We start from the raw sequence: 22,535 nt of genomic DNA, 5'->3' as shown, positions 1-22,535 counted from the left end.
GAAAAATGTCTCTGAGGGACTTCAGGAATCAGCTGGGGAAACCACATGGTCCCGATCATTAAAGTGCAGTGAATATTCATTAGCTGCTTCCCGCCCACCTGTCAGCTGAGCAGGGAGTCAGGAGCAGCAAATGAATAGTCCTTCACAGGGACACACATGGTTTCCCCAGCACCGGATTCCTGCAGCAGCTGGGGAGATCTGTGTGTCCGGAGGAGGAGGCAGCAGCAGGGGCCAGAGGGGACAAGATCGCTGCATACCTGCCTGCTGGGGCTGTGCTGGATGCTGAGTGCTCCAGCACAAGGACCTGTGTGAAGTCATGAAGAGGGTGGGCTGGAGCATCACATGGCAGCACAGAGCCCTCCCTCTTCTGATGTCATCACAGGTCCTGCAGACACCACACTACAATCTGCAAGCTTACTCCTGTGCTGTGGAGAGGCAGCAAGAGGGAGCGCTCTGTGATGTCATGGGATGGGATGCTCCAGCATTTTACCTCACCACAGTGTGGCTGGCTGCCACAATTAAAAGGTTAGTCACTACAACACAAAGTAAAGCACTCTGCCACTTCTGTGGTGAACTATAACTCCCAGCATGCCATAGGTTCTGCAGGACATACTGTGAGTTATAGTTCTCCCAATGGGATCTCAAAGCAGCACTCCTGTGTTATTTTTCAGTGCTGGAGTGGTGCTTTAAAGGGACACTGTCACCTGAATTTGGAGGGAACAATCTTCAGCCATGGAGGCGGGGTTTTGGGGTGTTTGATTCACCCTTTCCTTACCCGCTGGCTGCATGCTGGCTGCAATATTGGATTGAAGTTCATTCTCTGTCCTCCATAGTACACGCCTGCGCAAGGCCTGTGCGCCCATTCTTATACCCACCCTCCAGCGTCTTCATATAGTACTTTGCAGACACCACACTGGTCCTGCAGCTCCATCTTCTACCATCTTCTACCCGCAGCTTCCAACATAATAACATACTATTATATATACCAGTAATAACAACACATATAATAGTATGTTTATGTTATTAAATATTTTACCACCTTTTTTGCTTCAAATATTTTTTCCCCATTTTCCACCTCGAAAACCTGGGTGCGTCTTATAGTTCGAAAAATACGGTAGCAGCTAAGTAAAAGGAAAAAAATCTTACAAGAAGTAAGAGGCATTAGATGGAGGGAAAAAAACAAGAGGGGGAGGGAAAGAATGTTGATAAAAAGAATGAAAAAAATTATAAATGAAGAAAAAACCTGAAACAAAGTACAAAGTAAATGGCAAAAAAAAAAATGAAGAGAATGGGGGGGGGGGGGGGGGGGGGGGGGGGGGGGGGGGGGGGGGGGAAAGGGAAACAAATTGAAAACAAATAAAAAGGGGTGAAAAGAATCACCTGGTGATGTCTGTACGCATGAATAAAGAAATGACACTTTTTGCATAATTTTCAACTATCTGAGTGCAGCTGATTGTTTCATTAATATTTGGACTGTTAGGGTATGTGCACACGTATTCTTGGCCACTGCGGATTTTTCCGCAGCAGATTTGATAAATCTGCAGGGCAAAAACCCTGCGTTTTCTATTCGCCACGACAGCACCCACTAGAGAGAGGGGATCCGCCCCTAGGAACAGGAAACCTACAGAGAGATAAAAGGGGCGGCCCCCCCTCGCTCCTCAGTTGGTTTCCTGTTCCTAGATGGAGACCCACAGAGAAGACTCTATGGATAGGAAGACCTGCCTGGACTACCGCCTGTACGACTCTGCTGAGCGGCAGGGGTTCCAGAAGCAGGTAGACAGAGTCGGGGGAATGATCCTGCGGGCTCCCCCCTCATCTGGTGCGGCTGACAGGCAGCCTGAAGTTATCCAACGGTCTCCCTGCTGGGACACCGTTGTGGAGACGCCGACAGTGCGGGTACCTGGTGCGACGTCCTCCGGTGTGCGTCTGGGCAGCGGTGAGATGGTTCCACGATACGAGGCCCTCCTGTCCCTCCAAGGTAAGAGGTGACATGGTGGGATGCAGCAGGCAGCGGCGTCTCCCGGCATACAGGACGCGGGCGCATGCGCAGTAGCGTCGGCGTCCCGGAAATGGAGAGGAACTTCCGGGGCACGGTGTTGGAGGTCATTTCCGGGGGAACCGCCATATTGGATTCCCCCATGTGGTGCCATTACTCTAAACGCCGGATCTGTAAGTAAAAAAAAAAAAAAAAAAGTGGAGACAAAGCAAGGGGTGTGTACATTACTACACTATAAAGTGTAGTCAGTTAAGGCAGTCAGTGTGCCATTATGTCGTCCCAAGAGGAGGTCAGGGTGCACCCTATGGAAGAGCCATTAGTCCCTAGTGGTGAAGCCAGGAAAAGGAATAGTGGACACTCTAAAATAAGTGACTCCACTGATAAATCAGGAAGAAAATCCTCCCGTTCCACACCCCAAGCTAAGGCATCTCCGCAGCCGGTATAAATATTACGCTGGGTGAGTGCGTATATAGCTTCACTGAAGCTTATATTGATTCCTTTGCTTATATTATTTCTAGGCAAAGAGGACGGGGAAGAGTAAGCACAAACAATGTGCCATATGTACCGAACCCCTGCCTGACTCCTATCTTAAAAGTCTGTGTCAGGCATGTATAGACAACACCTTACGGCAGGAGGAATCGGTTAAAATGAATGAGATACGTCTCATAATTCGGGAAGAACTCCAGTCGTTGGGAGGTGGTTCTACTTCTTCAGTAAATATGGAGAAACGAAGGAGGAAAACATCCTCTCCTAGAGCTGACACATCAGCGGAGAGTGGGGAGGTCGACTGATATTTCTCAGCAATCTAATTCCTCAGAGGAAGAGGACTTCGTCTGTTTTCCAACTGAGGGCATAAACAACCTAGTAAAATCAGTGAGAAATACGATGGGGGTGTCTGAATCAAAAGAACCCCAGACGCCACAAGAAGTTATGTTCGCTGGTCTTTCTCAGAAGAAAGGCCACGTATTTCCAATAAATCAGGCCATAAAAGATCTCGTTAAAAAAGAATGGAGTAGAGGTCAAAAGGGGTTGGTCCCAATATCCTGTAAGAGGCGCTACCCCTTTGATGATGAGGATTTGAATACCTGGGCCAAGATACCAAAAGTCGATGCGGCAGTTGCGTCTACATCTCGCCGTTTCTCCTTACCAGTAGAGGATGCAGGTTCCTTATCAGATCCTATGGACCGGAAATCAGACGCACTCCTTAAAAAATCGTGGGAGGCCTGTGTCACGGCATTCAAGCCGGCTATTTCAGCCACATGTACTGGCAGATCAATGCTAGTCTGGCTGGATCAGCTGGATCAGAAGATTAAAAGTGGCGTATCTAGAGAAAAATTAAGGGCATCTATCCCTTTGATTAAAGGTGCTGCGGCTTTTATTTCAGATGCCTCAATTGATTCCCTCCGCCTGGCGGCCAGGACAGCTAATCTCGCTAATACGGCTCGGCGGGCTTTATGGTTAAAAAACTGGAAGGGGGATGCCCAGTCAAGATCCAAATTATGTTCCATACCCTGTCAGGGTGAGTACCTGTTTGGCACAGTCCTTGATGATATTCTCACTAAGGCGGGCGAGAGGAAGAAAGGATTCCCTAATCCCTTTATTCCGTCTTACAGAAGGGCGTTCAGGAAGCCACCATTCGGAAGAAAGGGAGGCTTCAGAGACAGGTGGAATAATAAGGATTTCAAACAAAAAGGAAATCTGTTTAATAAACGCCCCTTCAAGCCAACCGATAAATTCCATCAGTGATATTTCTCCGGTGGGGGGAAGACTAAAACAATTCAGTCATCAATGGAAAGAAATAACAACTAATCAATGGGCTATTAAATTAACATCCTCAGGCCTCACACTAGACTTTATTAAAACTCCTCCGGATTCTTTCCTTCTTACCACCTTAAGATCCAAGCCTCAGCAAGAGGCACTTGAAACCGAGGTTAAAACCCTCCTACGCAAACATGTCCTAGTAGAGGTTCCATCTTCTCAGATAGGGAGAGGTTTTTACTCTCCCTTGTTCCTGATTAGTAAGCCGGATGGCTCTTTCAGAACTATAATCAATTTGAGGAAGCTGAATTCCTTTATAAAACCTAAAACATTCAAAATGGAATCCATTCGTTCAGCTATAAAAAATCTATTTCCAAATTGTTACATGGTAGTATTGGATCTAAAAGATGCTTACTACCATATTCCCATTCATAATTCACACCAACAATTTCTTCGGGTAGCAGTTTGTATAGAGGGGCAAATTCGTCATTTACAATATAGAGCAATGCCCTTCGGGTTATCTATGGCCCCAAGGATTTTTACTAAGTTACTATCAGAAGTAATGTCCTTTTTACGGGTAAAGGATACTTTGGTCATTCCATATCTAGATGACCTGTTGATTGTAGGAAAGAACCCCCTACAGTGTGAGCAGAGATTACGGGAAGTAGTCATATCCTTACAATCCCTGGGTTGGCTAGTTAATTGGGAAAAATCTAGACTTCAGCCTGTAACGTGTCAAAGATTCCTTGGGCTCCTTCTGGATTCCGTTGACCAGATTTGTAAACTGCCTGAGGATAAGAAATTCTCCATAGTTGATAAGGTGTCCTCAGCAATAAAAAGACGTAGTATGTCACTAAGACAGGTCATGTCATTGCTAGGCTCTCTAACATCGTGCATTCCTGTGGTACAGTGGGCACAGTTCCATACTAGGCAGCTACAAAAATTTGTATTGGAGGAGGACATTAAGAATAGAGGATGTCTGGATAGAACAGTTTTTCTAACATCGGAAGTATTACACTCCCTTAGGTGGTGGTTGGATCAGAATAATCTTTCAAAGGGGGTTCTATGGGTAATCACTCCTTCTAGTGTTGTGACCACAGATGCTAGTCCTGAAGGCTGGGGGGCACATTTTCAGGATCAATGGGTTCAGGATCTTTGGTCCAGCTCAGATCTTAATAATTCCTCGAATGTCAAGGAGTTGAGGGCGGTATATTACTCCCTTCTCCACTTTCTTCCCCAGCTCAGCGGCTCTCATACAAGAGTATTCTCCGACAACACCACTGCGGTGGCGTATCTGAACCATCAGGGAGGTACAAGGTCGGACAAACTCAGGGAGCTGGCATCAGACATCATGGAATTAGCCGAAGGTCATCTACTATCACTATCGGCAGTACACATCAGAGGCACAGACAACTTTCGTGCCGATTTCCTGAGCCGTCATACTCTTCATCAAGGGGAATGGATGCTGAGCAGGAAGATTTTCAAGGCAATAACAGCTCGATGGGGTGTTCCTCAAATAGACTTGTTTGCCACAAGAGCCAACCGTCAAGTCAAGATGTTTGCCTCTCTAAACAGGGAGGACAAGCCAGACATACTCGATGCCTTCCAGACGCCATGGACATTCGATCTGGCCTATGCTTTCCCTCCATGGAATCTATTACCTATAGTAATAAGAAAAATAAGGGAGGAGGGCGCAAAAGTTCTGTTGATAGCCCCATTTTGGCCCAAGAGGCCATGGTTCTCATGGCTGAGGGCGATGTCAGTGTCAGATCCATGGATTCTGCCTCAGTCCAAGGACCTGCTCTCTCAGGGTCCATTCCTCCATCCTCAGGCAAAGGGCATGAACTTAACTGCCTGGAGTTTGAGAGGCGGTTACTAAATCTCAGGGGGTTTTCTAATGGGTTAATCGATACTCTTATGAAGAGCAGAAAACCTTCAACTACCAGGATTTATGTTAGAATTTGGAGGAAATTCCTTCAATTTCATACTACACAATTTTCCTCTGAGATTCCTATATTTCAAATATTAGAATTTCTACAAAAAGGGCTGGAATTAGGGCTCTCCGTGAGCACTCTGAAGGTGCAGGTTTCAGCATTAGGAGCTCTTTTTAATCATGACATTGCAGGAAATAAATGGATATCCCGGTTTATATCCGCTTGTGAAAGATCAAAACCAATTAACATTCCTCGGGTTCCTCAGTGGGATCTTTCGATAGTTTTGAATGCATTAACACAACCACCTTTTGAGCCTCTCCATACAGCCTCACTAAAGAACATTTCTTTGAAGACTGTTTTGCTAGTGGCATTAGTCTCTGCCAGAAGAGTGAGCGATCTCCATGCATTATCTATAGATCCTCCCTTTTTAACGGTAACATCAGATAGGATACTTTTAAAAACAGATCCTTGTTATCTCCCTAAGGTGGCTTCTACCTTTCATAGATCCCAGGAGATCTTGTTACCCACCTTTTATGAGAACCACTCAACTCCAGAAGAAGAAAGACTTCACACCCTAGATGTAAAAAGGTCTGTCCTAGCCTATTTAGAGAGAACTAGGGACTGGAGGAAGAGTAGGGCTCTCTTTGTGTCTTTCCAGGGTAAAACCAAGGGTGCCGGAGTCACAAAGAACACATTATCTCGCTGGATCAGAGAGGCCATAATCTTGGCGTATAAAGCTGGAGGGAAAGATCCTCCAATGCATGTGGGAGCGCACTCTACAAGAGCCTTGTCGACTTCCTGGGCAGAAAGGGCGAATGTGCCAATAGACCTTATATGTAAGGCTGCAACTTGGTCTTCACCAAATACCTTCTATAAGCATTATAGATTAGATCTATCCTCTGCTTCTGATCTAACTTTTGGTGTATCGGTCCTTGACTCAGTAAACCCACCCAGTCTATAGTCTCTGCAATTCTCTCTAGTGGGTGCTGTCGTGGCGAATAGAAAATACCGGATTACGTACCGGTAATGCTCTTTTATAGAGCCCACGACAGCACCCGTTCACATCCCTCCCTTTTCTGTATATAGTTGCACATGGTGCTTGTTTGGTGAGGTGTAAATATTAGAAAGATATAATATGAGGTTGTAAATATGTGTATATATCTGAACCTGTTAACTAAAACTTGGCGGCGGTTCCTCCTATTCTCTGTAAAACAACTGAGGAGCGAGGGGGGGCCGCCCCTTTTATCTCTCTGTAGGTTTCCTGTTCCTAGGGGCGGATCCCCTCTCTCTAGTGAGTGCTGTCGTGGGCTCTATAAAAGAGCATTACCGGTACGTAATCCGGTATTTTTGCTGCAGATTTATTGCAGATTTACTGCAGTTTTCACTGCAGTTTTACAACTGCGGTTTTCCATAGGGAAAACTGTAAAACGGCTGCGGAATCCGCAGAAAGAAGTGACATGCTGCGGAATGTAAACTGCTGTGTTTCTGCACGTTTTTTTTTCACGGTTCCGCAGCAAAATCTGCATCGTGTGCACATACCCTTAGGTGTTCAGCCTGCACCAATTGACTTTTGATTTATAGTGTGCACATCATTTTTTCGGACATTATGCAATTTCATGATGACAGATGTGGCCCCCAAAAGCCATGATCTCATCATCAAATCTGTGGATAGAGCCTTGTACAAATGCTCTCTTCAAATCATCTCGCACAATCAGATATGTGGTTGTCCCAACCATCTTGGAGACCTAATCTCCCTGCCAAGCATCTTTTAAAAAAAAAAAACCTCAGAAGTGTGTACCGGGAAAAATTGATGTTTTGAGGCTGATGTGAAGGCAAAGGGTGGTCACGCCAATTTTTATTTCTTAAATTAAAGGGGTTATCCAGGACTAATGGACAGGTTGTTAACTAGTTAGGAACTACCTGCCGACTATTCAGCTGCTACACGTCAACACAGCAGGTCTTCTTCTGGGCTGCTTTCTCAATGAGGCATGACTGCCGACGTGGTGCTGATGCTAGCCGGGAGTCAACATGGCCTCTGCAGTCGCGCCCCCTCAACAGAGCAGTAGAGCAGCCACTGCAGTCGCTGAGACATCAGTAGGAGCCGCAGGAGCAAACGGTGACTGCTCTGTGTGGGTAGAGATCTGGTTTTGGCAGAACAGGTGGGTGGTTGGCAACTACTTGCCAGTAAGTTCTTGGGCCACAGTAACGATTAATGTGGTACCGGATAACCTTTTTTAATACTTGGTGTGACCACACTTTTCTTGCTTTCAGGCTTTTGTAGATACACTTGAACAGTTTGGAACAACCGTCCTGCAGAGTTGGAGTTACAGATGTGGGCTTGTGTAAATATTTCTGTCTCTTCATGTAACCAACTTTATGTTGAGATCGTGGATCTGTGGGGAGCAAATTCTTTAAATTGGGTGCAGGATGTGCTGTAAGTTTTTTTTTTTTTTTTTTTTTTTTTTTTTCTTCCCTAATTTATAGGACATTTCATAACTTACTGAAAATATATGTTCTGTCCCTGATCTAAGGGTCTCGGCTTTTAGTAGTTCGGTCGATCCTCGACTTTTGAGATAGTCGGGTTTCGCGAAACCCGGCTCGACCCTAAAAAAGTCAAGGTCGCTCAACCCTAGTGACCAGTGCTATGGAGTCGGGGAAAATGTCGGGATTCGGAGGTTTGCCTTACAGACTCCAGAGTCCTAATTTTTGTTTGTGTGACCGCCCTTGGCAACACGTTGTGGAGGCAGTCTGTTTCAGGCTTCTTTTCTCCTACACCTCATTGAGGGACACAGACCATGGGTGTATGCTGCTGCCACTAGGAGGCTGGCACTAAGTGATACAAAGAAAGTGATCTCCTCCCCTGCAGTATACACCCTCCTGCTGGCTCTCAGCTAACCAGTTCTTGCTTATTGTCTTTAGGAGGCACTTGGGTCTGGTTCAGACCCTAACGGTTTTATTTTATTTTTTACTTTTGTGTACATTTTTATTTTTTTAATTAACGGAGTGAAGGGGGCGACGGATCCTTTCAAGGTTCTGATCTCCCCCGAATCATCAACAGGCGAGAACGCCGAGTATACCTTCTCTTGCGACGTGGGAAGCCATGCCTGAGCTCGCTTCAGGGGCGACGGTTCCTTCGAGTCCCGGTCGCCCCACACCAGCAGCAGGCGACCACATGGAGTGTCGCCTCCATGTATCCTCTCCTGGAGCCAGGCCTAATGCCGGACAACTGGCCCTGTCCACCCGGGGGCTGAACTCCGTGGATGTACAGAGGCTTTTCTCTATGGCGTCCGAGCAGCCCCCACTGTCCCACCACTATGAAAGTGGATGGCACAAGGAGGCAGACGGTTCCTCTCTAACAAAGGGATGGTGTATTGAGGTTTACCCCTCTAACCCTGCACCTCAGCAACGCTGGTATTGCTCACGCCGGCTGCAGAAATTTGGGCCCCTGCTTGGGCCTATTCATGGAAGTCACGAGGCTCTGCCCACATCACGTCTGTGGCCCCGCCCCCCGAATTAGCGCCTCTCGCTCTCTGCGAGACTTTACCACCTCTGCAACTTCCAGTGGCCATCTAGGTCCAACCTGCCAACACACACACACACAGGGGCTATGGTTTTGTAAAAACAATTGAATCCGCGCTGAAAGGGCAAAACAGATGGAACAAACAGACCTGTGAAGAGTAAATGTGACACAAGAACACGCAAAGCACACTGTACAAGCCCACACACCCCCACCTATAGTAAAATAATCCCACCTTGACCAGGCTCCGGTCTAGGTTTATTCAAGGTGGGATTATTTTACTATAGGTGGGGGTGTGTGGGCTTGTACAGTGTGCTTTGCGTGTTCTTGTGTCACATTTACTCTTCACAGGTCTGTTTGTTCCATCTGTTTTGCCCTTTCAGCGCGGATTCAATTGTTTTTATTATTCTTGGTAGTTCATTGACAGGGGTGGCACCTCCCTGCCTTGTTTCCTTGCAGCTGAGGGTTCTTACTTGTTGCTTGAGGTAGCACGTGTGTAATATCTATTCATTCGGCTATGGTTTTGTATTAAAGGGGCACGACTCTGCATCTGGGTAAGGAAGTACTGCACTCTTCCCCTGCATCTTCCCCCTGTATTTAACATGACCAGTATTTCCTGCCACATGACCAGTATTCTTTCTCTTAAAGGCGCATGACCAGTATTCCTGGTCTTAAGGGCACATGACCAGTCCGAAGCCGGTCACCCTAAATGAGCTCCAGAGCCCTCCGCCGCCAATCCCAGCTTATCCCAGAGTACCTAGTTCCCTGAGTGGGTTTCGTCACTGCTGCAACCCATGGATTCTCTGACAAGAGATTGAATCCCTTCGTGATCCCCCTGTGGCTCGGAATGCTCGCAGGACCAATATAGATGTCTCTTTCCTTCAGGCTAGCAGGGGCCGCAAGTATTCTAGAAACGTACACGCGCCTGGAAAACGGAAGTTTCATTTCCTGATCCCTCACCAATGATTTGCTGAGAACAAGTCTCTGAATATGGATCGGATATTGCCTTGGTTCTGGACTCGCCAGAACTTCAGAAAAGGATGGATTTGCCTATTTATATCATCAACCAATCTCTGTAGATTGACGAGGACTTCAGTTCTACTCTAGATCACGCAGTGTACCTCATGAAGAAACTAAACTCCCTCGCAGAGCATTTGCCATTCACCCAGACAGGGAGCATCCGGATAAGGGATCCACTGGACAGAAACCTCTGCAAGCGTGGTATCCTTTTTCAGCCAATATGCAAACACGCGGGGGGTGTTCCCTTCACGTATTCCTACCTAAGACGTGAGATGCCATGCCTGGTCTTATTCTTAAGGGCGACGGGTCCTTTTAAAGGGTACCGATCTCCCCACACCATCGATAGATGAGCACATGGAGTGTCGCCTCCATGTATCCTCGTGTATAGCCAGGCCTAATGCCGGACAACCAGCCCTGTCCACCCAGGGACCTTAACTCTGTGGATGTACAGAGGCTCCTTTTTTTTTTTTTTTTTTGCGTCTGAACACCCCTTCTGCATCTCCACTATTTAGCAGATCATGCAAGAAGGCGGACGATCCCTTTCCACTTCCCTGTCAAGAGTATGGTGGATCGAGGGTTCATCATTTTAACTCCGCACAGTCAAAAGAGAGCTGCAATAGTAAGAGACGATTTTTCCTCCTTCTGCATGCAGCCGCGCATTCTGCCACTTGGCATATTAAACAGGTAGATTCTCCTGTGGATACCTACCAGTATCCCTACTCAATGGATCATCAATTAAAAATACAACCGACTGTCAAATGGCAGATCTAGTTAGTTCCGTCTTGGTCAGAGACCTTAACTATTTTGATTTCCTATAGACCCAACCAGCAGTGGATCAGTTGTCCTGAACGGTCTAGATCTAAGGGATCTTGGTTCCAAAATGGGGACCGAAAAGTAAGACCAACCCTGACCCTCAAACTTCTATCAAGCTTGACAAGGTCCGCCTTCTTTGGACGGAGTTCCCCCGCTCAGCCATTACTTCAACGGAAAAAGGGGGAGTTTCTGGCATCCACAGACATTCGGGATGCTTACCTTCACATTCCTATGTTTTTCCCTCTTCAAAATTCCTTCGCTTTCCCTTTCGTGAACAGCATTTTCAAATTACGACCTTGTCCTTCAGCCTTGCTGCGGCAGCCAGAGTGGTCGACTTTCTAGCCGCTCCTTCAGCCCGACGCTGAGTCGTTTATATCTCTTGTGATACCCTCTCTCTCCTGGGCTGTCAGCTAAACTTAGACAAGTTTTTTTTCCCTTCCCCATGACAGCACCGCACATTGAGAGATGGTATCCGCCCCCAGGAACAGGAAACCTGTAGCAGAGCTAAAAGAAGGGGGCGGCACCCTTCCCCAGTTTTGGTTTCCTGTTCCTGCACGTGGATGCCTGTGGTAAAATACCTCTAGAGGGATCTCCCTCTGATGTTCCGGTCCGGAGGCCGAGGTCCACGGGGGAGCTGCAGCTGGCTGCAGAGGTGCGCACCTGTAATACTGGCCATAGGGAGCGGTTTGATCGCGCTCTTCCCTCTTCCTGGACTCCCCGGCGTTAAATCATTAATATCCGGGTGGAAAAATTCTAGATGGCGACATTAAGGTCGGCAGTGAAATTACTCAGTCCAGGGTGTTACATGGTGGTAATAGACCTAACCGACGCCTATTACCATGTGCCAATCTGCGAAGAGCACCAACAATACCTAAGATTGGTAGTGGAAATTGCTCAGGTTCCCACTCGCCTACAATTTCAGTGCCTTCCCTTCAGGGTCTCAATAGCTCCCCGTACATTTACAAAAATATCGGAAATGGCATCCTACATAAGGAAGGAAGATATACTCCTGGTCCCCTATTTAGACGACTTTCTTGTTGTAGCAGATGACAAACAATGCGGGAAGGCGGTCACAAGGGTGCTAGAAATACTAACAAATCTGGGCTGGATAATTAACTTCAAAAAGTCAAGACTAGATCCAACCCAGATACAGGAATTCCTGGGAATCCAGTTGAATTCGATCGATCAAAAATGCATTCTCCCAGACAAAGTCCACTCCGTCCTTCAAAAAAATACACCAGGTACAGACGACTCAACCCATTTCTCTAAGGTCTGCGATGTCACTGCTAGGAGTTCTAACAGCAACAATTCTGGCAGTAAAGTTGGCACAAGCCCATACAAGAGAACTACAACACCAGATTTTGTCCGTACAGTCAGTGGTTCCATGCAACCTGAATCGTAAGGTTTTTTTTCTATCACCGCAGGTGCAAGAATCGTTGTAGTGGTGGCTGAGCACGGAAAACTGTAAAAAATGCGGTACCATGGTCAATCCAAAACCCGGTAGTACTAACTACAGATGCAGGGCCATTAGGTTGGGGAGCACATCTGTCAGACCTAGTTCTGCAGGGTCCGTGGGAACCCTCAATGAAAACCGCATCCTCCAACCTGATAGAATTGACAGCGGTAAGGCGAGCACTTCTACATGCAGGCAAGAGTCAAAGGGAAGCGCATCCTAATACTGTCCGACAACAGTACCACGATAGCTTACATAAAACATCAAGGGGGAACAAGATCAACATCCCTAATGTCAGAAACCAAACAACTGTTCGAATGGGCAGAAAGCAACCTTTGTCCTTATCAGGAACACACTTAAAGGGAACATAGAATCTGGTGGCGGACTTCTTAAGCCGTCCTGTATTACGCCAGGGGGAGTGGTCCCTGAATCAAGACGTGTTTGGGAAAATCTGTGCCATCTGGGGCATGCCGGAAATAGATTTATTTGCCACAAGAAAAAAAAGGACGGGTAAACGGGTTCTACTCCATCAATATCAAAAATACACGGAGGGAGTAGATGTACTGCTGCACCCGTGGAACTTTCACCTAGGGTATGCATTTCCTCCAATTCCACTGATTCCGATAGTTCTAAAGAAGATTCGAGAGGACAGGGCGCGAATAATCCTCGTGGCACCGTTTTGGCCGAAAAGGGCATGGTTCACATGGCTCAGACGCATGTCTATCTCGGACCCATGGATCCTCCTGGACATCCCAAACCTTCTACACCAGGGCCTAGTCCTACATCCTCAAGTGCACAGACTCGATCTCACCGCCTGGAATTTCAGGGGACTATTACTAGCAAAGGGTTTCTCAAACTCTTTAGTAGACACTCTGCTCACCAGCACAAAGAAAGTAACATTGGACAAGTACCAAAAGATATGGGAAAAGTTCCTAGAATTCTCGGGACGACCAATATCCAGTACGAGCCAAAAAGTCCCGGTAAAAGAGATAATAGAATTCCTTCAAACAGGGCTAGAAAAAGGGTTATCTACCAACACCCTAAAGGTACAGGTCTCTGCCTTGGGTGCTCTATTTGACCAAAAACTTGTAGATCACCCCTGGGTCTACCGGTTTATCCGAGCCTCATTTGCAGCGAGACCCTCAAAATTGTTACCAAAGGTGGCTCCCTGGGATCTAAATTTAGTCCTAAATGCCTTAACATCTCCTCCTTTCGAGCCTCTTGCTTCTGTTTCAGAGAAGGCCTTAACTTTAAAAACAGTGCTCCTGGTTGCCCTGACGTCGGCTCGGCGTATCTGCGAGCTGCAAGCCATTTTGGTAAATCCTCTATATGCTACCTTTATGGGGGACAGAGTAATCATAAGAACTGACCCGGCCTTCTTCCCAAAGGTCAATTCAAAATTTCACAGGGACCAGGAAATAATTCTGCCTTCATTTTGTGCAAATCCAAAATCCCAGGGAGAACAAGCCTTCCATTGCCTTAACGTTGGACGTTGCCTACTCCAATACATATAAATGTCAAAACCATGGCGACAGTCATCATCCCTTTTCGTCTCCTTCCAGGGGGGCAAACAGGGGTAAGAAAGCCTCAAAATCATCTATTGCACGGTGGCTTTGTATGGCTATCACTATCTTACTCTTCCTCAGGTCAGACTCCCCCACTGGGTATAAGGGCTCACTCTACAAGGACCATAGCCACATCTTGGGCTGAAAGGGCTAATGCATCTGTGGAACAGATTTGCAGGGCAACAGTATGGTCTTCACCATCCACTTTCTTCCGCCACTACAGTCTAGACCTAGGACCCTCAAATCTAGGCTTTGGTAGGAAAGTGTTGTCTGCTGTTGTCCCACCCTAGGATTCTATTCTATTTCTTTCTCTCAATGTGCGGTGCTGTCATGTGGAAGGGAAAAAATGATAATTACTTACCGGTAATTTGATTTTCCAGAGCCATGACAGCACTGCATTAGTTCTCACCCTATCTTGGTGATGTTTGTGTGATGCACAAAAAAAGAAAAAAACAAAAACATAATGTTAAAAAAAACAAACAACCCAAATATAAAAAAAAAAGTGTACAAAAGTGACGTTAATAAAATACTGATGTACTAATTTGGCGGTTACCTTGCATACTCTGAAACAACAACTGGGGAGAGAGGTGCCGCCCCCTTCTTTTATCTCTGCTATAGGTTTCCTGTTCCTGGGGGTGGATACCATCTCTCAATGTGCGGTGCTGTCATGGCTCTGGAAAATCAAATTACTGGTAAGTAATTATCATTTTTTCCTCATTTCGAGCCCAGCAGATATCCTTTTTGAGGATGATCCTGGAATCTTCCATAGGCTTGGTGATTCTCCCTTGAGACAAGGCTGTGGGCCTTCAACAGGGAGCTCGCGCACTTGTTCACTCATCCCCTCATTCCATTCGATTTGCTAGGAGTGTTCTGAGGAAAATTGGTGACAATTGAAGTGGTTTCCTTCGCTCCTCTTGTTTTCTGCAGGTCAATTAGGCTTTTAGAGGGTAGTCTCTGAGCTCCTTCCTCATCCAGGGAAGATCCTTTCTCAAGGTTATTAGTGACTACCCATGCCAGTCTTCCTGATCATTGTTCTGCGGATCCGAATGGTACAGCTAGTTCTACAGCAGGTCCACTGCCTTCTGGCGGGTCACCCCATCCGATTCAATCGGACAATCCCACGTCTGTGCCATACGTCAATCTAGCAGGTACCCACGGTCAGGCGTCATGGCTGAGCTACCTCACATTCTCTGTTGGGCCACGATCTATCATCATTTGGTGATCTCGGCACTACACATCTCGGGTGTAGAACTCTGGGCGGCGGACGCTTCAGGGTCCCGCCTCATGTGAGGCTTCCATCAGATCCGTCTTCTCTTGAGCACTCCAGATGTAGGTCGGATAGCATCCAGACTGAACGCCAATGTACTCTAAAGTTCATAGTTCGGCCTCCAGGTCCAAAAGCCATCGCAGTGCATGCTCTGGTTCTTCCATGGTACCAGTTTCCTTCACCCCTCTTCCACCACTTCCGAGATCTTTTCGGAAGCAGGAAGGGTCCCAGTGATCCTGGGAGATCCGCACTGACCATGTCAGGTTTTTTTCTCGTTTGCTGAACTAGTATTTTTCCGTCTTATTGCAACAAAACTGCAAATATGGACTTGCAGGGAGTCTTCACATGTGGTTCTTCCCTATCGCATACCGTTAGATCTTTGGGACCTTAATGATCCTGGGAGTCTTACAGTAGCCTCCTTTTGATCCGGACAGACTTTACTATCAGGTAACATCTCCCTTTTTCTCTGCGATCTCCTTATCCTGGCGAGTCTTTGGAGCTAGCTGCTCTGTTCTTTCAGACCTTTTTCCCTTATTACCTTCAAGGCAAGGTTGTCTACAGGCAATCCCCATCCCTTGTTACCAAGGTGGTATTGTATTCCCACAGTTATGAGGGCATCGTTCTTCCCTCATCTCTTTCGGCACCAGTCCACATAACTGAATGGGTTCCCCATATTCTGGACGTGGTGAGAGCTCTGAGTAGGTACGTCTCGAGGACGGCGTCCTTCCAAAGATTGGACACTTGATTTGGGCTACCTCACTGTAAGAGGACTGCTCCCTGACTGTTACAGGAAGGGTTTAGCCATTTCATCGGCCATGTTAGCTTGGTGGATTTGTTACACCATCCAGGAATCCTTCCGTGTTGATGTCAGCCTATCTCCCTGTCTATTGAGGTTTCTTGGATTCTAGGCGTCGGCACAGCACGACTGCAAGCTTGCGGGTTCGTCCAGTCCGCGTGCATTCTTGAAGCACTATAATTGCCAGACTTTCACAGATGTGAGTCTGGGCAGGTGGACTCTGCAGGCTGCGGTGTCGCACTTGTAAGTAGCGGTTACACAGGGCCTTGTGATGTTGTCCCCACCCAGGGACTACTTTGGGACGTCCTACGGTCTGTGTCCCCCAATGAGGCGTAGGAGAAATAGGGATTTTTGTGTACTCACCGTAAAATCCTCTTCTCCGAGCCAATCATTGGGGGACACAGCTCCCACCCTGTTATTAGCTTGTGCTTGTTCTATAATTTGATATGCTATACTCTCATATGTGCATATAGCATGTCACATTGTTATTGATCTCCTACTGCTTTTGCACCAAACTGGTTAGCTGAGAGCCAGCAGGAGGGTGTATACTGCAGAGGAGAAGCTAACTTTCTTTGTATCACTTAGTGTCAGCCTCCTAGTGGCAGCAGCATACACCCACGGTCTGTGTCCCCCAATGATTGGCTCGGAGAAAACGATTTTACGGTGAGTACACAAATCCTTATTTTTTTCATTGACTTATATGAAAAATTATTTCATTTGTTCAAAAAATGCTAATTTAATTTTAACGTAAATCAAGCCTTCATTAATTATTCTAGGTACATTTTGTGCAGTTTCTGAAGGATCTCTGAAGGAAGTTTTTTTCCAAACCTCTTGGAGAACTAAACCACAGATCTTCTGTGGATGTCGCTTGTGCATAGTGTCACTTCATGTAATCCCAGACAAACTATGTTGAGATCCTAGTGTATGGGATTACACGAAGCGACAGGATTTGCCAAGCTTAGATCTTAGGTTTGTTCTCAAAGGTGTTTAGAACATGTAATCGTGCTGAGTGCTTTTCTGGACTTTATCAGAATTGATGAAGGCAGAGGGTCCACATTATCGCTGGCAGAGGGTCCACATTATCGCTGGCAGTGTATTTGTTGCTGATAAGTATCGAGATCACCTCCAGTTCTGAGATGTTTGTTTCTTTTTTTTTTTTTTTGTTTTGCTTTTGCAGCTGCCAAGTATCAGAATGCAAAACCAATCGGTGCTGGAGTCCAGAAGCCGACTGAACCCCTGATCAACCTAGACGGTAAGAAATCAGTCGTGTATGAATATACAAGAGTTGCTCCAGTTTTTTTACTCAATATAGGTAATAGGTGGATCGTGCAAACATTGACCTACTGAAATGTTTTTTTCTTCCATTAGTCAATAATCCAGACTTCAAAGCTGGTGTGATGGCTTTAGCAAACCTTCTACAGATCCAGAGGCATGATGACTACCTGGTGATGCTGAAAGTGAGTACGGAGTGACTCTCCCCCACCCCCGTGCCATTATGCTCCCAATAAATCCTTCAACGCTGCTTCTCCGATTCCTACATGGATAAAATCCCAACAATCTCTGCCCTTGGCTGTCTTTTGCCATTTTATCTGAGGCTAAAGATGATCACATTGTGGGGGCCCGCAGGCGAGGGTCTATTCGGGAAGTAGGCCACATTACAAAATAACATGGAGAGGTCTTCTCACACTAGCAAATCTGTTTTATTTTTTTTTGTTTGAAAAAAAATGTTTTTGCATGCAGTAATATGTATGGACCTCCTCATAGGCCCCAGAAGGTGGTGCACTACGACGTAGGCTGGAGCTCTTAGGATTGTTTATCTCCTTACTGATTGTGTTTGTCATTCATGTCTTCTTTAGGCCATAAAGATTCTTGTCCAGGAGCGATTATCTGCAGAAGCCGTGGCTAAAGCCAACAGCTCGAAAGAGGCAAGTTCTGGACTCTTTATAAAAGCTTGTGGTTGAGGATGCCTCAGTAGGGGATGGAAGCAGCCGGAGTTACAGGCACATCTTGCTGCACACGTCACCTGTGTCCTGTGTGTTTTTTTTTTTTTTTCCAACACTAGTTACTACAGTATAAAATTATGACCGTTCTGCAAATGTTAGGAAGTGACCTGCCGTATGCTTTTGTGTATTTCTGGCTGTAAATTGTGTAACATTTGCAGCATTAGGGGAGCACAAGCAATTACTTTTGCACCCAGAGAATGTGCAGTAAGATTGTTTGATAAGTGTTTTGTTTCCTGCATGAAATTGGGTGAATCTGAAAGGACAATTCTGATTTTAGGATTTTTCTAGCCAATTGTGTAAGGCTTGTCAGAAAGCTGTAATTCTATATTGGAAAGTGTCGCATCTGTAGCCGCATACATCTTGTATATAAAAATTAGCGATGGGGGAAGATCTGCTGTGGATCCATCTGGGCAAGATGCCGTTGGACTTCACCCACAGCATCAAGAGTGACAAACATGGTGAAAGATGTCAAAGGTGAAGGAAAGATCTCATCGGTCTTGAAACCTGAAGACTTTTTACCTGTGCACCGTAGTTTGAAGTGTTGTCACCTGGAAAATGATAAACCACGTCCTTGAAGGCTTGTCTGTGCATCATGATCTGCGCCCTGCTGATGACCATGAAAGTGGTGACTCAACATGACAGTGATGGTCAAATATTCATGATTCCGGTGACCTTGGCTCAAAGTTGCAACCTGTCACAGTAGAAGTTCTGCTGCCTGATTCTTTGGTCCATCTCTAATGACTCGTCACCTCCTCATCCTCCGTTGTCCACACCTTTTGGCCACCTTTCATTGGTCTCAGGCTTTTTTGGTGAGCCCTCTTCAGCCAAGATGGCAAAGTAGTAGCACATGAGGAGACTGCGCTCTGTCTCGGTCAGCAATTTTTCACCCAATATATATGGTACAGCTGTATCCTGATCTACCTAAGGTTTTACTCCCCACTTGTGTAAGAAAGTTGCAATAACTGTGACACAAATGGAAGTCGACTTGACAGAGAAGGTTGGGTTGTTAGTGCCACCATATGCAAGGCTGCCTTACCAAACCCCGTCACTCGCTGTGTGATTAGTCGACATGTCATATGTGGCTCTTGGGACATTTAGTCCTGGAAAAAACAAAGCCACGTTTTTATGCACTGAGTTCTTTCCTGATGGGACAACACTTGGTTTTGTGAAGCTTCTTTCCCCCTTTCTTCTGGTCTATATTGTCATTTTCCATATGGGCTTATCTATAGGTAGTGGAGCTCTCACGTCTGCCCGACTTCCTGCAGGATTTCTGTCGCTCTTCTAAGCCACTTTCCACCTGCTCTGTTCTCTATGTTGCACCTGATGCGAGGAGCAGAAGTTCAGTCTTTTTCCTTTTTCGGCTCCTGCGCAGATTGGCACAAGTAGTTTATTGGTTGATACAGACACTGAGTCGGCTCTAACATAGTAACATAGTTAGTAAGGCCGAAAAAAGACATTTGTCCATCCAGTTCAGCCTATATTCCATCATAATAAATCCCCAGATCTACGTCCTTCTACAGAACCTAATTGTATGATACAATATTGTTCTGCTCCAGGAAGACATCCAGGCCTCTCTTGAACCCCTCGACTGAGTTTGCCATCACCACCTCCTCAGGCAAGCAATTCCAGATTCTCACTGCCCTAACAGTAAAGAATCCTCTTCTATGTTGGTGGAAAAACCTTCTCTCCTCCAGACGCAAAGAATGCCCCCTTGTGCCCGTCACCTTCCTTGGTATAAACAGATCCTCAGCGAGATATTTGTATTGTCCCCTTATATACTTATACATGGTTATTAGATCGCCCCTCAGTCGTCTTTTTTCTAGACTAAATAATCCTAATTTCGCTAATCTATCTGGGTATTGTAGTTCTCCCATCCCCTTTATTAATTTTGTTGCCCTCCTTTGTACTCTCTCTAGTTCCGTTATATCCTTCCTGAGCACCGGTGCCCAAAACTGGACACAGTACTCCATGTGCGGTCTAACTAGGGATTTGTACAGAGGCAGTATAATGCTCTCATCATGTGTATCCAGACCTCTTTTAATGCACCCCATGATCCTGTTTGCCTTGGCAGCTGCTGCCTGGCACTGGCTGCTCCAGGTAAGTTTATCATTAACTAGGATCCCCAAGTCCTTCTCCCTGTCAGATTTACCCAGTGGTTTCCCATTCAGTGTGTAATGGTGACATTGTACTAGTACTGGCAAGGGTGCGCCTGACTCACTGCTTGCGGGCCCTAAGGAGGAGGTTGTCGGGAGGATCCTCTGTGCCTCTGGGATAACGTCTGACCATATTCTGTTCCTACCGTACACTGAATTTCTGTGTTGCTCTTTGCAGGGTCTTCCGGTGGCGCTGGATAAACACACACTGGGATTTGACACTGGAGGTGAGTTTGCTGAATTTTAAATCTTTTTTTACTTACTATATTATACAGGGTCCTCAATTTATTTGGGGTAGGAGAGGGAGGAAAATAAAGTGCACAAAGCACATGAAAATTGCATTAAATAAAAAATGGAACCGGGGAAATAGCACAGACATGCTGAACTCATGAGGAGGTAAAATCTGATTTTAATGAAACTTACAAAATAAACACTGATTTGCAGGAGTTCCAATTGCAATATGGGCTAGTTGATCACTCTGCAGTAACAAAACTAAGTCCTGAAATCACGACCAGTTTACAACATGCACCCCCCACCCTGCGATGCTACCAGTGTGGCCAAATAATAAGGGGGTCCTGCCGGCATTACATAGAGGAATCCTAGAGGAACGCAGTACAGAGAGGTCATTTCTGGGACTTGGAAATCTATGCATTAACTGGGTAATAGAGATCTGAATTCCGAGGCTAATTGTGGCATTGTGTAAGAAATGCATAGGATGTCATCCACCAGAGCTGTCTGCGGCTGGTATATCTGCATGGCTTGTGGAGTGGGGGTTAGCCTGTCACCGTTCAGTGAGCCAAGCAGAACCTATGCTGGGGGGGGGGGTAAATGTGCCATGTTAGGATGTGTGGTGGTGGACTGGATGTGGCGCAGTTTGAGATCTGCCACATAAATGGACTCCTTTATTCTGAGCCACATTTGTATTTCAGATGCAGTTTTAAATGACGCTGCCCGAATCCTGCGATTACTTCACGTTGAAGAACTGCGAGAACTTCAGACAAAGATCAATGAGGCCATTGTAGCCGTTCAGGCGATTATCGCTGATCCCAAGACCGACCACAGACTAGGAAAAGTGGGAAGATGAGAGAGGCTCATGATGGGCGTGCGCCCTCCTAGCATCCAGCCAGCTGTCAAAAGCATGTGTGGAGGTAAAATAAAAGCTGTTCCCAGTGTCCATGTCTTGTCTGGTTTTTTGATCTTCAGGTGCCTTGTGCAGAGTCTGTAGCCAATAAACGACGCTACCCATTACTATGGATGCACCATCCACTCAATAAATCCTTTTTTTTTTTCGGTGACTCTCCTAATCTGTTATGCATATGTTATACAGTTCTGGCTCACCATTATTGGCATGTGCAGCAATAAAGGCACCCCTAATTAATACTTGGTTGCACTCCCTTTGGTATTGATTACAGCCTCCAAATATTTCCATCTATAAATTTCTTGCAGTTCTCTGCTAGTATTTTCATCCACTCTTCCTTTGCAGTTTATTCAAGCTCTTGAATGTTTGCAGGATTATTTTTCCCATTGGCAGATTTCATCTCGCCTCAAAGATTTTCAATGGGATCGAAGTCAGGACTCATTACTGGCCATTTTAAAACAGTCTATTTGTCTATTTTTTTTTTTTTCTTTTTCAACAATTCCGGTGTACTTTCGGATGCCTGCTTTGGGTCATTGTCTTGCTGGAGAACCCATGATCTTTGACTCAAACCAAGTTTTCTTTACGCTCTAAAATATCTTGATTCTTTGATTTCATGATTCCCTTGAAGGCCTCCAGTATCCGATGCAGCAAAGCATTCCTATAGCATTATGGATCCTCCACCATGCTTAACTGTTGGTAGGGTGTTCTTTACAGATGGCGCAATGAAGCTTATAAGGAAAACAAAAATATAGCTTTTTGGCAATTCAAAGCAACAGTTTGTTTCATCTGTCCACAGAACATTTTCCCAGAAGGATTGTGGTTTGTCAAAAAGAAACAACCAATCTTTGCCAAAGAGTACCTTATGTCTTTTCTTCAGCAATGGCTTCTTCCTTGGCCTTTGCCCAATAAAGCTCTGCTTGGATTAGTATGCGATGTATGGTACATGTTGAAACCATAACCCCAGACTGTTCCAGGTCGGCCTTCAGGTCATTGGTGCGAATAGTGGAAAAAAACACCATGTCAAACATCCAATCTTCGAAGACGTCTTTTGTCAATTTTCCATTCCCTCACATCTAGGGAGGTTCTTGACGGTTCCATGCTTTGAAAACTTCTTAATAACAT

At 45.9% G+C, this 22,535-nt stretch overlaps 1 protein-coding gene across 1 annotated transcript in view; it reads left to right on the top strand.

Annotated features, from left to right (window-relative positions):
* The window catches only part of RTRAF (RNA transcription, translation and transport factor), a 39,992-nt gene extending 18,545 nt beyond the window's left edge, over positions 1 to 21,447 (top strand). Inside the window, exons 4-8 of the mRNA XM_069738864.1 lie at positions 17,297 to 17,371; positions 17,488 to 17,576; positions 17,976 to 18,044; positions 20,454 to 20,502; positions 21,205 to 21,447. Of these exons, the coding sequence (XP_069594965.1) occupies positions 17,297 to 17,371; positions 17,488 to 17,576; positions 17,976 to 18,044; positions 20,454 to 20,502; positions 21,205 to 21,359 (437 nt within the window). The 3' untranslated portion in view covers positions 21,360 to 21,447. The remainder of the gene's footprint in view (positions 1 to 17,296; positions 17,372 to 17,487; positions 17,577 to 17,975; positions 18,045 to 20,453; positions 20,503 to 21,204) is intronic.
* Positions 21,448 to 22,535: the final 1,088 nt, after the last annotated feature.

The sequence above is a fragment of the Ranitomeya imitator genome, chromosome 1 (assembly GCF_032444005.1).
Source record: "Ranitomeya imitator isolate aRanImi1 chromosome 1, aRanImi1.pri, whole genome shotgun sequence".
In the NCBI taxonomy this organism is placed as follows: domain Eukaryota; kingdom Metazoa; phylum Chordata; class Amphibia; order Anura; family Dendrobatidae; genus Ranitomeya; species Ranitomeya imitator.
This window is presented reverse-complemented; position numbering and strand designations above follow the sequence as displayed.